Genomic DNA, 17,858 nt, shown 5'->3' with positions numbered 1-17,858 from the left:
CAGTTAAAGTAATTAATTTTTGAAAAAACAAACATTTGATTGATAAAGGCCACAACAAGGCAGGGACACTAACATGACTTCAAAATTGTCTGGTTGACAAAACAGAAAACGAAATGCCATTCATTCCTTATAAATATTAATATTCGCGCCAGATCCCCCTTTTGGTTCCAATAAAAACACAGGAATCGTGACAGTCGTTAAAGATGTCGCGTTGTCAGTAACTCTCCGTGCCTGTTTCCGCCGGCGGCATTCTTAACCCATCAGGCGTCACCCTGCATCCATTTTGGGCCGCTGCCTATGAGTATTGTGAAGAAATGCCCCGCACTCAATCGATTCTGTGGTGGTGTAGGTGGTGTGCGATGTTTTGCCGACTGAGTTCATTCGAATTAGGGCTTTCACGTTTGCGTTGTGGGCGGATTTTAAATTAACCGGAAATTTGATATGTTTTTTAAAGCGTAACCGCCAAACGACTCCTGCAATGTTTCGTTTTTGAAACGCTTTCACGCTCTCAACATTCTTTTAATTAAAACGAAACCCCAGGGAACCCTATTACATACGTCCCTTCACCGCAAAATCTTCAGACTGCACAAATCAATACTGATACAACCCTTGCCTGCCATGCTCACTTCGCAATTGAACATTATTACATAAAAGCAAGAATGTTTATGAACTTCTCTTTTGTCACGAATGTGATTTATTAAATTACTGATTGAAGAAATGCAGCAACCTGTTGCTATACCGTATTTTTACTAAAACCATTCGCTTTTCGTTAATTTTTTTTAAAACAACACGCATACGTTCACAGAGTGTCGTGTGATTGTGACCATCAGAACTGACGAAAGTCAAAATACCAGCTATAGACCAATAAGTCTGCTGTCGGGATCCTCAAAAATCTTTGAACTTATTAATTTTATGAACGAGTGTTATTGTACGATCAAAAATATAGTGCATTTACTGCTTTGACGTTTCAAGTATTTTACAGTACCTTAACCGCAGACCATCGCAGGACCGTAGTAAAACAGATCCTAACAGATGTTTTATCTGCATTAAGTTGCTCTTACCTGAGATGAACCGTAACGAATATTTTTAGAAACTTGAAATTTTTATTTGAAACGTAAATGGACCGTTTTATGTTTGATTATTTATTTTAACATCAGGTGATATGTATCGTTCTTAAGACTTTAATCTAAATTGCAATATGTTCGTACGGAGGTATTTGAACGAGAGTAAATACTTAGTTATGTACATGATTCTCGAGCTTTGAGCTGTTAGAAGAAGACATAAACGACGCAGAATTTGAAGACCAAGTGGAGATGGTAGTCGAACCTAATGACAATTTGGAAGACAAGCTACCTCCGCAAATAAAAAAACGGACGAATGTTTACAATTTTATAAGAAATTCAGAAGGGGAAGTAGGAGCAGCAATAAAAACAAGTGACAGAATGTAATAAATTGTTACTTTGTACTAATTTTTTATGTACATGTATCAAGAATTGCTAGGCGAAAAAGATTGATAACATACTTATATCCCGCTTGTTAATGTCGGTAGATAAGTCCTGGAATGGTTACGGGTAATGGTCTGCTCGGCCGGGTGTTCTATAACGGACTGCGGTTTTAGAGTAATAAATAGTAGGCAAAGTTAATCTCGCGGTCGGTTGTAAAAGCACCAAGTATACCTACTTAATAAAAATCAATATGTTTTCTTAAATGGAAAATCGAGGCAAACCGGTATATACCAATTTTTACAAACACTTTTGAATCGCTTTGAAAAAGAGTAAGCAGCGGTTGGAATTTTCTTAGACCTATCCAAGGCCTATGATTGGCCAGACAGAGAGATACTATTAACAAAATTGTGTGAGTTAGTTATATCTATGCCAACGTGCTCAAATGGTTGAAGTGTACAAAAATGGACAGGGTGAAAAATCGAAACTTTGCTATAATCACCATGACGTAGCTCAGGCCCCATTGTTTGTTATATCCGTCAATGACATATATGCGGTTAAACAAAGTTCCAGATAAATAATAATGAACTATGCAGATGACACGAATATACTAATAAGCTCCTAAATTAATCTGAATCGTTATTTAGTAGCAAAATGAATAAGAAATTAATTCTTAAGAGAGACAACACAAATGTCGTATTCTTCAGAACTAAAAATAGAAAGAATAGGCAGCCTCAGAGTAGACAATGAAAACCTACTCATGTCGGAAAATACAAAATTTTTTGGGTTATATCTGAATGAATATCTGGACTGGTCTTTTCGTACATCTCAATTAATAATCAAATTAAATTCAATCTGCAATGGTATTAGGACGGTTGGTAGGTATATGAACGAAAAAACAGCAACGATATTATATTTTGCTAACATCAAATCAAGAATGAAATACGGAATAATAATTTTGGGAAAAAATAGTACTCTCATCTGTAGTTACTGTATTATAATGTTCAACTTCTTTAGACTTCTTATTTTAGTAATATTTTTTTTAAGCGTGTTGCTTTTACTTTACTGCAATTAAAAATACTCTAGTTTTGTTTTCAACATTGAACGGGTGTAAGGTAGAGCAATGATAAAAGAGCTTCCATAAATTTAGTGGTAAAATCCCTACTTTTATTGCACTTATAAGGATTTAAGTATCTTTTTTTGTTTCACAGGTCATACAGTGCATATGAATTCTTGTCAACTCTACAACAAAAAGATTTTTTAAGGTTTATTTCAATTTCAATTTCAAATTCAATCTGTACGTTATTTTGTAGACCGGTCAGAAAACCAGACAGATCTGTATAAATTAATGTAGAAAGAAACATGAAGAACTTTTGGATATGATTTATATAGACTAAACCATGGATTTTAATAGGTAAATTCAAATGGATTTTGAAGATTTTAAATAAACCTTATATAAAGAATCGATAAAAATATTCACATTTGGTGTGAATTAAAATGCTCGAGATTCGGGGCTGCCATTTTAATAGAGGATATTTTTTACCGAAATTGTGCAGGAAGTGTCAATAATTTTCGGAAACCTTAGGAAGATTGGAATTTTGTCAGAAAGTGTGGGTCTCGAGAATAGGTCCTCAACTTCTGCGAGAGTTGGATTTTACTTACTTGCAAATAAATTTCTGTACTTCCAAGTTCTTTAAAAAATTCCTTACTTCCTCGACGTTATTTCCCAAATTATAAGCGGCACAATCGGAGCATCTTCGTCTAGGAACCACCCCGCACAACACTTCCTCCCCCTTGGACCATTTACGGTCAAATTTGTAAACGTAGTCGACCCATTCCTCGACACTTTGTCGAATCTCTTTTAAATTTTTAAAATTTTTCTTGTCAATGATGGCATTGACGATGCCCCAAACACTGTCCCGAGGCATTGTTCCCACTTCAACTGGAAAAAACCCCTATCGAATGCTCGATTTGTGTAATTAAAAATCGGTCACAGCACGCGATGCGCTTAGTTTTGGTTATTGACTTAACTTGCACGAAGAGATCTAATTTTCACTGGCACTCACATATCAAAAACGCTGACAACAGTAACGGAAAAGGTACAACGAACTTTCCTTTATTCACTTTTCGCGTGAATATCGTAACAAACGAATTCTGAAAATTTATTAGCTATACGTCTTTGTACGTTATGATTAATGTAGAACCCGCATACAATACACACTTGGTTTTAGCAAGTTCATACACGTAGGGGACGGTCGACTGGCAAGGTTTGTTTAGTTCGGAAGCATTGATTTTGCTTCTCAATAATATTGTTTCCTTCGTTTGGTACTTAATTGTAACTGGAATGTATTCATACTTATAAAATTAGCTTTTAAACGGAAAATATTCCAGTTTTACCTTGATCAGAGGACAAATTAGATTTAGTATTTTTCAACATGGGTTGAGGGGCGTTGAATTCTTTGGGCAAAAGGTAATATTATTTCTTTAAGACTAATATTCTTAGAATCTTTAAATTTAATCATTCGACTTAATTTACCAAAAAATTTTCTTGTTCTTGTTCTTGCAAGAATAAACTACACTCGAACGTGTAACTGCATGCATAATTTAAAATGCTTGGTAATTCGATTCTATTACATCTAACTATTAATCTGATTGTTTTGCTACGCTTCTTAGAAATTGCATTATAAACACTTATGCTTCATTTTAATTTCTAACAATTTCATGGGTCTATTTTTAAACAACAAATTTTCAAACTTTTTAAAAAAGGAGAAAGTTAAAACTAATTTTTAATCGCAGCCAAATCCCTATCCAACTTTCTCCTTACGATCCAGTTTTCCATTCTTTACTTTTACCGTGATAGTAGGCAGTATTTTTGTAGTTTTATTAACTGGTTCACAGTTTCCTTCTTGAATTATAGGCAAGGAGTTGATGAAGTTTCTAATCGAACTTAGCGAACTGCTGTTACAAAAAGAGAGGATCGTAGGAAGTTTTTGATTTTGTATAAATATATAGGTTATATTTGGTAAGAAAATAATTTAGGTGTTGACATATGTGTGATTTTCTGTCGGTATCTGCTACGGTTTTATTTATTCATTTATTTATAAACAAGTCTTTCTTACAGACAGACGCAGCTGTCCAATAAAAGTAATAATACTTTGTCAGTGGACCAGCTAAATGTAATTAAGAACTAATTACAGCTTTTTATTCCAGTATGTTAATTGTTATACCGTCTTAAGTGTTGTTTAAAGGCTTCAAAGCTTGGAGAGTTAGAAGAGTAGTTTGAATGATATCAAGATACAGCGAACTTTTGCCCGTTTCGAAAAATGTAGGGATTACAATTTATAAAGAAATAATAAATCAAAATTTGTTCTACGATTCTCCAAAGACTACATACAATAGAAATGAAACTAAAAAAATATCTCTGTCCATTAAATCTATAATTTATAGCATTTAAAAATTCTCGTTGTATACTCTCCAGTCGTTCGATATATTTAAAATATATTGGATTTCAGACTGAAGTAGCATATTCCAACACGGGTCTGACAGGACTGTAAAAAAGTATTATTACAGATTTTTCATTATTAAACCTATCAGTCATTCATAAAATAAATCCAAGAGTCTTTAGAGCTATTTTGAAAAATGTTTCTTACGTGCATGTTAAAAAAAAAGCCCCGAATCCAATGTAATACCCAGGTCCTTTACAGAGCTCGAAAAGTTCAGTTTGTAGTTACCTAGGTAGAGATCAGGTGGTAATTTTTTTGCCTACATAACACAGTGACATTTCTCGGGATTAATAAGCGATCTGTTCATAGAACAATATTCTTCAAAATTTTAAAAATCTCTCTGCCACAATACGTTGCTCCCTATTGTCACTCACTGACTGAACAAAAAGTACCAAATTAGTTAAGATTTATCTTTTACGAAAAAAATCCGTGCTGATCGGGTCAATTTGCCCCTTAACAATAAAGAATAATTGCTCCAAAAGTGACTCAAACAACTTGCCGATCTGACTTAGGGAAGAGATCGGTCTGTAGTTAGCTACATTACTCATATCGCCGGATTTCAAAATGGGCACGACTCAAGTGATATCTCAGTTATTTTCCAATCAGATTTTGAGAAGCTATTTTACTAAAATTGTCAACAATAAGTTATCTAATGCTGCCTCTAACTCAACATTACTCTACACATTACTTTAAAGTTTAACAACAAAAAAATAAAAAATTGCAATTTTAAATTCTGGGGCGTTGTCTCATATTTTTGGATAAAAAAAATGAATTTTTATATTATTTTTACGTGAAAAAGGTTCTGTTACTAAAATTCGTTACCAGCATCCATGAAAAGTGAACAAATTGTAATAGGGAAAAAAAGAGCGGATACGCTAGTAAGTGCTAGTGCGTTCCAGTTCCTAGTCACTTTTCACCTTAAAAACATTTGAGAAATTAATCTACGAAATATTGGACACTTACTAAATATCATCCTGTATTAAACAATTGCCAGATTTATAAACGTAAGTCATTTAAATTTTATCGAAAGTTAATCTGTGAATATAAGTTAATAAACCAAACACGAAAAACACGAACCATCGTATCAAACTTTATCTTTCGGACATCGCACTACAGCCTGCTTATGCTTATGCAGAGTGTTAGATCGTCCTTAGAGTTCCCAAGAATCAATTATTTCTTTCCATATTTATACGTTCTAGAACACCAGACAACAACGAAGACAACAGCTGCGAACACAGTAGCACGACGAACAATACAACCAAACTGCGCATAAGCAGGTTACATCGAAGTATTGACGCTTCTGCGCCAACTCTGTTGCTTTGCACAGAAATCTAATATTATCCAGTATTGCCAAATCATTTTTAATTTCATAACAATCTATTCATTTAAAAATCATGCCTAACACGGAACAAAAATGACCCCCAAGAATATACAAATAAGCAAACATCAAAATCACTGTAGACCTGTGTCACCTTCCTATAACAAAGCACTGGGTGTTTTATGGATTAAAAAACTTATCATCATATTTTTTACCCAAATAAAGAAAACAAAAATGGCTTAGATGCGATCGAATATAATGAAAATGTTACAACTGAAGCCATCAAAACTGTTCCAACAGTACCTAACCACTGTATAAATATTTTATTGTTTTTATTCAACCCCAACTAAATCAAATAGCACTAAACACATCAACAACCTTCCCGCCCCAAGAGCATCAGTAGTGCAGCGTAAACTAACCTACCGTAAACATTAAAACTCAGTTTTAATCTTCTCCTGAAGATGCCAACTTGGTTGGCGAAACGCGCGTCGGGTACGTAAAATTGAATTTCGGTTTGTGGTAAAACGAGTTATTGTGTGTTAGTACAGTGCCGAAGGTTCCAGTCAAGAGTTTGCTACCGTAAACAGTTTAACAAATAGTCTGCCCTACCGTAATGTTCTTCAAAGCAGGGTCTTAAGTATTATTGGACGATATAAACTTTGATTCCATAAATGTACTTACGCATATTGAATACTTTCTTTTTGCCACCACTGTCGAAGCGTTTTTCTTAGGTGATCGGCGGCTGTTGTTTTCGCAGCTTGTGGAGTCCCCCTGGGGCGGGTTTTCTTTTGCGTTACTGGTTTTCGTGTTCCTACTGGTTCCTCGAACTGAACCATGTTGATATGCGCACTATAATTTGAATTCGAATGGTTTATGGTCCGGAACAACTGGAAACCGAAAATTTTGACGTTTTGTCAGCAATTGTTATATTGACTATTACATAAATCATTACCAAAACGTTGATATTTGGTTGCTGTCAGTCATTTTAGTCTAAAATGTACCACGCGATTTAAATTTAAAATACTGTTGTAAAACTTTCTTTTAAAATGTTAACATTAAATTTTTCTTTTTAAACTATATACAGTGATATCTACCACACATAAAATAAATGGTTAAATAGTTAACAGCTACAAAAAACTAAAAAAAATATATTTCTTTATATTATTTTAAGTATTTGGTATGAGTTATTTCTTTCATTGATTAATTAATATTATTTTTCTCAAACGTATTTTTTAAATATATATTTCGACTTGTTATTTTTTTAATATCTTTAATTTTTATAAATCCAAAGTAAACAACTATAACAGGTAAAACTAAAATAAAACTAAACTAAATAAAACTTTATAAACTACTATTTCTCTATAAACCGAACGTTACTTAGCTTAAAGTACACAACACAAGAAAACCGCCAGCAAAAAAAGAAACTATAGAGTACAGAGTTGAACGAATTCTTGATGGACGGCATCTGCGGGTTCCTCCAGATGTTTGACTGAAATAAAAAGTGAAAAAATATACATTTGCGATCATAAGTAAGACACGAAATGAAATCTACTGAAGCTGGAATAATAAATAACTTCTTACCGATGCTTTTCCGCTTTACTTTCAAATACCATCTTATCCTATCCTCCTCTTTAGCAGGGCCCCAGTCGTGACGAGGAGTGACTGACGCCTTTATCCGCTGAAATTTATATTTTACTTACAAGAAAGCAAGAAGAAAATTTATTACTAATAGTATCGGGTTCTTGTAACACATAAATACAAGGTGTTGTATTTTATACAGTTTTTAATTTTTATGTCCTGGATTTGTCGACACATTTAACTCAAACTAATAGCAAAACCGCATTATTTCCTTTAATATTGACAGTCTCAAAGTATATATAATTTATATTAAATCTTTCATTACTCTTTGTATATTGAGCGTTTCTGGAGTTACATCTGAATGGATTTCTTTATTTTTGACAGTAAATGTCTTACATCAAATAAATCGCCACTCTCGTTGTATAGCAAATGATAACCCATGTAAGCCGGTATCCATACGATCGAAGATAGGCAGGAAATCCACCCGATATCGATGGCCCATTGCGGAAATTCTCTGGCATTATAAGACGCCCTAGTGTTGTATTGCAGGAGAATTACAAACATAACCTAAAAATGATTGTAATCAAAATCAAAATAGGTACGTTTCCTTTCTGGATAGATAAAAATTTATATATCGAAGCAAGCAATATACCCGGGTGAAGTTAAGTGATTTTTTTCTTCCAAGAGGGCCATATCCCCTTTATGTCATTCTATTCTTCAATCTTCTAAAACAAATTCCCTATACCAACCACTGATTAAAACAATATTTAGTACTTTTGTTGTAAGTTATGAATAAGTTTTTTTCTACTATAATATACACTTAATTTATTCGAACTCTTATATTGTAAAAATTTCATCTGCTAAATTGGTGGGAAGATATTTTTTCTCTTGATGAATGTCGATAAATTTTTCAAAAAGGTCATTTCATTTGAAAAAAATGAAGATAGAATGACAGTTCACAAATGCATCAAATAAGAATCAGGTACAATAAAATATCTTTGCTAAGCGATGAAGCTTTTAGGACTCGGCATGATGGTCACTTATTACAAGCCTGGTTCTCGATCAATAACTTAATGACAGTGAGAAAAAGTTGTCGTATTTAAAAACTAATCAAGTTGACATACTTACACCCAAAATAAGCGGTGCAGTTATTTTCCAAGAGATTCTCCAAAACCAAGAGATTTTATCGTTTATCATAAATTCGATGTCACTAGCAAAATTCCGTACTCCGTAGATCCATCCAACGATGATGACTTCTACGAAGCAAATCAGCACCACGGAAATTGATGCCGAGTAATAATCCATAATAGTTAGCCAGTAAATTCCGCTCTGCAAAATAATGTGCATTAAGCAATGAATGATGATGATCTGAAATTGGTGAACAACATGTGTAATCAGTTCGTCTTCTAATAAAAAAAATGTTCGTAAAGAATTACTTAAACGCACTTTTCTTACATTGGTTGTATATATTGTCGAAAAGAGCCATAATACCGCAGAACTCAGCAGAATGATTCTGTTTTTGTGCACCCTTAATTTTGGATATGCATCGGTGATGCTGGTCACAATTGCTTCTATTGACACAAACTGTAAGTAAAATTATGAAGCAGTTTCTAAAAGAGTGCGCAATAGAAAAATATTTGTTAAAATGTCAACTGATGTTTCAAAAGTCATTCGTTGTATAAATTTCTGCGTGTTGCGAAAAGAATTTTTTTACACTTAATAAATTTGGAAACAAAATTGCATACTTGGTAACACTTGATAACAGTTAACATAAATTACATTAAGGAGAGAGGAGATTTTTTACAAGAATGACTTTTGTCACATAACCACTATTAATTAGTATATATTAAAAGCTCCACAAACTGCTGTAATATTTGGACACTTACGGCACTATCTAATCCGAGAAAAAACAACATTAGGAAAAACAAGATTGCCCACAAGTTAGGCCATGGCAGCATACTGATTGCTTCTGGATAGGTAACGTATACCAAACCGGGACCCCCGGTTGCTACAGAGGACAGCGGAAGGCCAGTCTGGTGGCTCATAAATCCTATTATTGAGAACACTACAAATCCTGCAAAGATGCTGGTGCCGCTGTTGCAGAGAGCAATCAGGATAGAATCTCTAAATAAGAAATCTTACTAAATGCCAATGTCAATGCCAATATGAACATATATAAAAGTGTAATAAATTGAATAGTCCAGAATTCCATATAATGCAGAGCGTAACTAAAATTTCGCCAAATTGAAATTTACCGATTTGGGTGCTAGCCAAAAATATGCCAAACAATTTTGGAAATCTATTGTTGGTAGTACGTTTAACAGAGTAAAATTCTGGCTCTTGCAAATAGCGAAAGTATAAAATTGAGAATGAAATGTTCGCTTTTACGTACGCTTTATTGTTGTTGTTAAAGTTATTGTAACTTGCCATGTTCACTATTCCACCCCATCCAGGTCCCAGAGAAAAAAATATTTGTACGGCTGCATCACACCATATCTGAAACCATATCATATCTTTAATATCTAATAAGCAAATGTAGTTAACTAAATTCGAGACCTTTTTAAATTTTAGTTTGTTGCTGGTTAGTTCCTGTCACATTATTTTAGACTTTGTAAGATTTACAAAAGCCTTGCCTATTTCTTAGGATTGATTCAGATGAATTTCTGATGTGGGGGAGTTTAGTTTGTTTTGAGAGCATATTTTGTGTAGGGTAAAGTGTATGCCAACTCACAGGCGCAATTTTAATGGAGTTTGACTTTTTTTCTCTCAACAGCAAACTGCATTCAAAATAATAATCTGATAAATTAAATTTATTTTTTTGTTAAATAGGTATGTCAAAAATCTAGTTTTGTTACTATTTGAAAAATAAAAGCCTGAAATACAACAACATATATATCTATGCAAATATGCTCAATTTTCTTCAAATTATATAGTGCGCTGGATGCGACTATATCTCGGAAGCGGCCTTAGCAAAATTATTACTAAGGTGGATATAAAAAATTCACCGAAAATATATTTTAGTAAGTATTGTAAGTGCTGTCATACCTGGTCGAGACTTTAGCACGTCTAAACCGATTTTAATAATTAAAAAATATTTTTGGTGAGTTCTTCATACGCACTAGTATTCTTTTTTCCTGAACTCGTAACCTTCCCATCCGATACAATGGTTTTAATTATAAGCGAAAATCCAATTAACTGTTTAAAAACATAATCACTCATACAGCATTCAAGCAAAGTTTGGTGTTAAATTGTGGGAGCGAAGATCTTTTCATCGGCTGATTGCAGATTAATCCGAGCAAAACGCATTAACGTACTGGCTGACGTAAGTTTTCAACGTTTAATAGATCATGAGCAACTATTTCGAGTTGCGGGTGTTAAATTTTACATACCGTGAATAATCTGTTGGTAAAGGCTGATTATTATAGTCGATTATGCAACAAATATGGTAAACGGTATTTAAGTCACGGGTTTATTTGGCAAAGCAGAGTGAACAAAAATTGCAGCTCCGGTATTCAAGCCTCCAATCAAAAATATTTTTATATTATGTTTTTTGAAAATACTGTTTTTTATAACTGAGAAATTAATTTACACTTGAAAAATTCGGAATGCGTCATCCCAAAAAGCCAAGAAGAAGAAGGGGAAGTTTTCAGAGATTGCACAAAGATGTTCCATCAACCTGTGGACTTGTTGCAAGAGTTTGAAGGAATAGATGCCCGTCACAATCCATTTACTCTGATATTCATATACCATTCTGTCAGTAGGAGTACAGATTTCGAGAGTCTTATTTTTTAGTTTCTTGCTGAAGTGCAAGTTGACACGAAATAGACTCATTTACAAAAACTTACTTGTAGTATGGAACATAATTTTTGAGAAAGCCCATGAATTATTCATCTATTTCCGTAGGAGACAAAAGTTATGAATACTAGGAAACTCTATACTTTAAATTTCCCACAGGCTTTATGCACTCAAACCGCCAACAACTACGGATGAGGTATGCATCATACATCCCATATATCTAGCCAAAGTACATAAATCGATAAGAATATTTTCCATACTTGCGACCTACTTTCATACATTTTTTCTATGGAATATTAAAAAATATTTGTTCTTAGTTGATTTATGGAAAAAACTTTTTTTATTTTTATACGAAAATATTAAACCGCACCTCACAATACTATACTGCTGGAATATAAAGCTCTAACTCTGGACGTTAGGTAGGAACACGCTGTTGTCAAGTTTGATTGTTTCCGCTTCCCGCTTTCCGAATTTTCATCCGTTTCCTTTGTAGTTACAGCCTATATTTCGTGAGTTCCTTAGATTTTCAAAACGCTACGTTTTTGCCGGGAAGACCTATCATTGTTTTATTTTTATTATCATTATTATTATTATTACCATCATTATTACAGCAAAGCTTTCGAAAATTTTATTTGTAGTTTTCGTTTTATAACAGAATGGCAAAAGAGCAAGAGACACGCTATACATGCGTATTTAAGAACGTCACTAAAGAGGATGTATTTAATTTCACTAAGTAGTCCTTTTGGCAAAGTGGAATGAAAATCCGTCAATATTTATTTTTCGCATTTCTCAGATAAAAGAAAACATGTTTTTTCGTTTACCTTAAAATTGGTTAATTGGTCCCACTGCGGATAAATATAAAAATAAATTCCGTCCCACGCTCCAGGTAAAGTTACTCCTCTGACGAGCAATACGAAAAGTATTACAAATGGAAAAGTCGCGGAAAAATACACCGCTTTGCCCACACTTTTTATCCCCCTACTCAGACACAGGTATGTTGCTATCCAGCCTAGTAAATTGCAACCGAAGAGTGGCCAAACCACGCTTCCTAATTCGTCTATCGATTCGGACACGTGTAGTACCTCGTTGCTGAAAAAAATATCCAGTTTCAATTATTTAAAAGTTATGTGGGTAGAGACCGTACTTAAAAAATTCATCTGCGGATGTTTTCAGCATTGTAATGACGACGCTACTGTTTGGTGATACGATAGATTCATCTTCATTTCTGGCATGAAGCTAGAATGTGTATTATAACCTTAATAAAAAACAATAATCTTAAACTATGATTAAGGAACCATCTTTCTTACCTTAACGCACGCCTCTGTGTTCCACCTATTGTTGCACTCTGTCCAAGGCAATGTCGAATTGAAGGAGTAAAAGAGAAAAAGCAGCGGATAAGAGTATAACGTAACAAAATAAGTTGTTACTACAAGATTTACCACCACCACTGCAATCCCAGCTCCTGTAAAGAACAAAGTATGCGTGATGAGTAACAACTAGTGATATAAAACCTTCACAGTTCAAAAATTAGTCATGAAAAAAGTACGCAATATAAATAATTTAAAATTTTTTATTTAAAATTTTAGTTGACTTGGTTCTTAACTTAACAGTTGGAATATGGTTGGTTTGTGTGCTGTATTTATTTATAAGATGGTTTTTTTCGCTATCACTTATATTTGTTATGATAAATATATTCTTTAGTTATAAATAGAGAAAATACTGTTAATATTAAAAATAAAGTAGACAACAAAAATCAAACATTGATAAGCTGTTTTGGCCGTTTAAACAATAAAGAACTTCAAAGAAAAAACTAAAATACATAGAAATGTTACTTCAAAAGTAGATAAAAAACAGAAGTCTTTGCTTCGGCTGACTTTTATTTTTATTGTAAATGTAAAAGCACTTGCTTTGTCGCCCAACACAAAGTATTTACAGGGGACAAAACCTTTCTTTTTTTTTTTTCAAAGAAACTTCCACAGGCTACCGTAATTATTTTTGCGTCGGTTTTTGCTGAGTCGATTCCAGAAGTTTTGCTTAGACTAAACTGGAGATTAAATTTATTAAAGAAATAAATCCATATTTTTCTTGAAGAAACTGTTAACCTTATTTAAAAAGGAACCAACAATTATGAAGAATTTGTTCCTCTGGGGAATAAAACAGTTTTTAGATTGTATAAATATAATCAAAATTATCTCTAATGTTGAAACTTTGTCTAAAAAATCCTACATCCGGCAACAAGACAATCCTATTTGAGCTCAGATAATGGACTATCTAAAGTTAAGGATAGAAGTTGCGAAGCGAACAGGATTTCGCACTGTCAAGTCTCAATTGCCAATAAAACTTTTCGGTGTTCATAGTGGGAGAGGTTAATGATCTCATGAAAAAGATGGAGCAACATCCTCGCAACCCACGTATCAGACGAATAGATGTGTTTGTTTGATTTACTCCGGCTTGATTAAATTTCTCACGATATTTGATGGGTCAGAATTTAATAGCCATTTTGTTTTTAATCTTTTAGTATCCATAATAATTTTTAAAAAATGTCACTGAAGTTATATAGGTCTGTCAATTACTGGTAATTGCTGGTAGTAGGAGTCAGAGTTCGAGTTATTCGTTTGGCGCACTACACCTAGCATCTCATGTCAATTATCTTTGTTTTTTCATGGCACACATTATTTATTCATCTTCGTTGGCACGGAGACTGACACTTGGACTAAAATATTACCGAAAATTTCATATATATCGCAGTAAAATATTACATTACATTATCAATTTAAGGAAATAATACAATACAATTAAAATTATAATTCTACAGCACCGATGATATAAATAAGCAGCAATGTTATGAACGACTTTTGAAAACTGCATGAATACCGAATTTCTGGTGCAAGTCCAACAGAACAGAAGACATAAACAGAAAACATATTGAAAAAAATTGCGTTTGGCTTCTAAGTCTCAAATCGGCCAGCAAACTAAAATTTCTAAACTAAGGATATTTATAAAATGGACTTGTCTGATTTTGAACGATTCATATATTTCGTAAAATAGGAGGACCCTCAAGATTAGTTTCCATGATACGGGGTTTTTGATATTAACAAAAATGTCTTTTTTAAAATATGTTAAATATTTTTATGTTTCCGTTTACGTTTTGCGAACGCTAATTTTGTTTAACTAGATTCAAATTGTGAAGTCCCGAGAAGCCACTGACTTTATTGTAATTTTGCCAAAAAATAAAGACCAAGAAAATTGAAAAAACGTATGTCTAAACATATATGTACGGACACACCTTGAATATCGAATCCAATCGATAAAATGTTAAAAGCGTACTCTAAATCTGTTCAGTTGACATTTTATTTATAAATTGGCGATGTCTGGCTTTACATGTACGCTCTGCATTAAGAACTCAACGCACATGTTAAAATTACTCAATTATTAATCGCCTATGTGCGATCGACGACGTCACACCGTTTGCACGCACATTTACTGACCACTGCCGCCATCTGTCTACGTATACCATTCGGGCTTTTGCATATATGAAAATATAGATTTCTACAAAGCAATGACAGACAATCATGACTATAATACCAGACAAACCGACTTGATTGCCGTTCCTTACTTTAGACTGACATTCCCACGGGTTAATACAATCGATGTAAAATTATATAAAGTTTTTTCTGGTTACTTTTGAAAATCTACTGTACATTTAATTTAAAAATAAAAAGGAAAGTTATTTTATTCGGAATGCCTTTTGTAACAGTAATGAATACTTTAAGCATACAACTCTTGAATAGAACTTATAGATTTGCCATTGCAGGCTAATGATTTGATTAGTGTCTGCTACTTATCATATTTTTGCTTTTTTTTAATTTATTTTATTACTAATTTTATTGATTGATTCAATTTTATACATACTTAAAGTGACATACGATGAATAACATAACTTTCAGTATAGCTTCAAGCAATTCAAGTTCAGATCAGATACCATAACTTTGAATTAATAAAACAAGAGTTTAAATCAATTTGCAGTAAGTGAAAAAAACCAAATTGAAATTAACCAAAACTCCGTTGCGATAATGAAATGTATACCTCATTATTTTAATTTCGTCGCATTTGTGAATGTAAAATGTAAAACGTTGTTTAATTGAACTATTTTATTTTCTTATCACCATCCTATTATTACCAATATTATCGACAACACTTTTAACCAAGGGAACCTTATTCATGTGCGAATAGAATATGGTTTTTGTAGTTTTAATTTTTAATGCTTAAACCTTTTTGGGTCTCTTTTCAACATAATTTTATAAGCTTATTACTTAATAAGCATCAATTCATTAATTATATATAGATGAGTGACTCCGTTCTAACTGTTTCGCTTCAAATTTCTAAGATTCTAAAACTAGACTTTTCTAATCTTTTTATGCATATTATTCGCCTATTTTACTGCAAAAATAAAAGCCTCAAAGGATTTTACTGCAACTTCAAAATGTCAAAAACGAGAGACAAATTTCAAATTTTCCTTTCCAGGGTACTGACTCATTTATCCACGGTACTGACATAAGATGAATTTAAGTTCTAAAATCATCTAAACCTTTTGCACTCCAAGTTTGTAAACAGTACTCAGATGACGTAATTTCAACATGATTCACTAGACATTTCATAAATCTCAAGGTAGATGGCGCTCCAGTCATTCAATTCCAAATTTCAATTCAAATTCAAAAATTCGTTAAATTTTCAAGACAAAAGTTCTTGAACCGGAATTCAATGTTAATTTAAAACACTAACCAAAAAATTGTCATTTTTTTTAGTTTGATCGTAGAAATAAAAATTTATGAGGTAATTAGTTTAAATCATTTATTGCGACCGAAAAATTGACATTGACATGACACGGTACTGACATTTAACTGATATATTGTTGATTCTCTCTGAGTGACAAATTATATTATATAAAAAATATGATGAAATATGTTTAAAAACATTAATAACATAACATAACATAAAACAAAAAATGTCATCACTAGATCACTAATTAATCACCAGTGAGAACAAACAATGCAAGACTAACCAAAACTAACCGAAACTAGCAATTTGAAAATTTTGAAGTGCACCAAAAGGAATTTGATTTTTAGCCTATACTTCAAGCAGTCAAATAAAAACTAACCTTTGAAAAGAGGCGATATCCTAAATATGGTTATACATCCAGTGTTTGAAAACTGTCCCAAGCTGCTCTCCATGAAAAATAATGGCACTCCGCAGAAAAATAACATTATAAGGTAGGGAACCAAAAATGCCCCTGAAAACACTAATTCAAAGGGAAATATGAAAATCGCGTAGTAACTACCTCCTCCACTCCTATAACACAGATATGGAAACCTCCAAACGTTCCCGATTCCGATACAGTAACCCAGTGCTGACAATATATACTCGGTTTTATTGGCCCATTGTTCACGATCAGCGTTTTGCTTTTGAGATTCATTTTTAATCCCATTGATCTCTTCAGATTCTTTCATAACGCACGGTACACTTTCACTATCATAGTGGATCGCCGGATAACAACATGAGGAGCCATTCCGTCTCTTAAAGGAATTTGTAGGGCATCGATTCTCAAACTTTCCAAGAAAATATCCCAAGTCACTATGTTTACAAATGATGCCGAAATATGATCCCCACTTTCATTTTTGATCGCTTCATGTTAGTAGCATTGTGAAGTTGTTAAGAAATCTTCATTTTATTCGGTTGCGTGCAAGATTGAAAGTTAGATAGAGTGCGAGAATCGGCACCCTGTTACTATTTCGGTGGGTCCTAACAACATAAGTAGAAGATAAATAAATAATTGTATTACTTTATTGTTTATTAGAGGGACAAAGTAATATTTGTTTTGAGAAAGATTTCAATTAAATAATGTGATTTAATTTAATTCCTCGAAGAAGAAAAATATAAGTGTTTTTGTTGTTATGCGGGCAAGGTTTATCAGCGTGTATTGTACTTCAAATTGAAGGTTAAAGCAATTATCAGGGTTACAAGAATTTGCAATGCAATTTGTGAAGGGTTATTTACTTTCCGTTCCCCTATGAACTACTATTTCGTACGGATATCTTTTGTTACCGAAGTTTTGGGCCCAACGAAATATAATCTGCTTCGTTATTATCTTTTTACTTTTGAAATAATACATTTGAAAGTATAAATAATTCAAAAGTCTGTAAAACATTTTTGAGAAAAAATGAA

General features: G+C 33.0%; 2 protein-coding genes across 2 annotated transcripts in view; both read right to left on the bottom strand.

The window, feature by feature from the left end:
- The window catches only part of LOC132696944 (uncharacterized), a 16,049-nt gene extending 8,616 nt beyond the window's left edge, over window positions 1–7,433 (bottom strand). Inside the window, exon 1 of the mRNA XM_060662102.1 lies at window positions 6,945–7,433. Coding sequence (XP_060518085.1) covers window positions 6,945–7,099 — 155 coding nt within the window. The 5' untranslated portion in view covers window positions 7,100–7,433. The remainder of the gene's footprint in view (window positions 1–6,944) is intronic.
- Window positions 7,434–7,576: 143 nt separating this feature from the next.
- Window positions 7,577–17,156, bottom strand: LOC132696322 (sodium- and chloride-dependent glycine transporter 1). Its single transcript, XM_060661076.1, has 12 exons — window positions 16,975–17,156; window positions 16,795–16,926; window positions 12,944–13,098; window positions 12,781–12,872; window positions 12,458–12,725; window positions 10,234–10,337; window positions 9,728–9,965; window positions 9,297–9,425; window positions 8,970–9,170; window positions 8,238–8,408; window positions 7,845–7,941; window positions 7,577–7,752 (listed from the first exon to the last, which is right to left on the bottom strand). The coding sequence occupies exons 1-12, from the start codon at window positions 17,141–17,143 to the stop codon at window positions 7,688–7,690; spliced, it is 1,821 nt and encodes a 606-aa protein (XP_060517059.1). The 5' UTR covers window positions 17,144–17,156; the 3' UTR covers window positions 7,577–7,687.
- Window positions 17,157–17,858: the final 702 nt, after the last annotated feature.

Source organism: Cylas formicarius, unplaced genomic scaffold (assembly GCF_029955315.1).
Source record: "Cylas formicarius isolate icCylForm1 unplaced genomic scaffold, icCylForm1.1 PGA_scaffold_1__22_contigs__length_36826433, whole genome shotgun sequence".
Taxonomy (NCBI): Eukaryota; Metazoa; Arthropoda; class Insecta; order Coleoptera; family Brentidae; genus Cylas; species Cylas formicarius.
This window is presented reverse-complemented; position numbering and strand designations above follow the sequence as displayed.

Excerpts from the sequence above, each read along its gene's own strand:
- LOC132696322 (XM_060661076.1), bottom strand. The coding sequence starts at position 17,143 with ATGAAAGAATCTGAAGAGATCAATGGGATTAAAAATGAATCTCAAAAG. Across the intron at positions 16,927-16,974 it reads GTGTTATAGGAGTGGAGGAG|GGGCATTTTTGGTTCCCTAC; the intron begins GTAGTTACTACG and ends TAGTGTTTTCAG. Across the intron at positions 9,426-9,727 it reads TTCTCGGATTAGATAGTGCC|TTTGTGTCAATAGAAGCAAT; the intron begins GTAAGTGTCCAA and ends TTTTACTTACAG.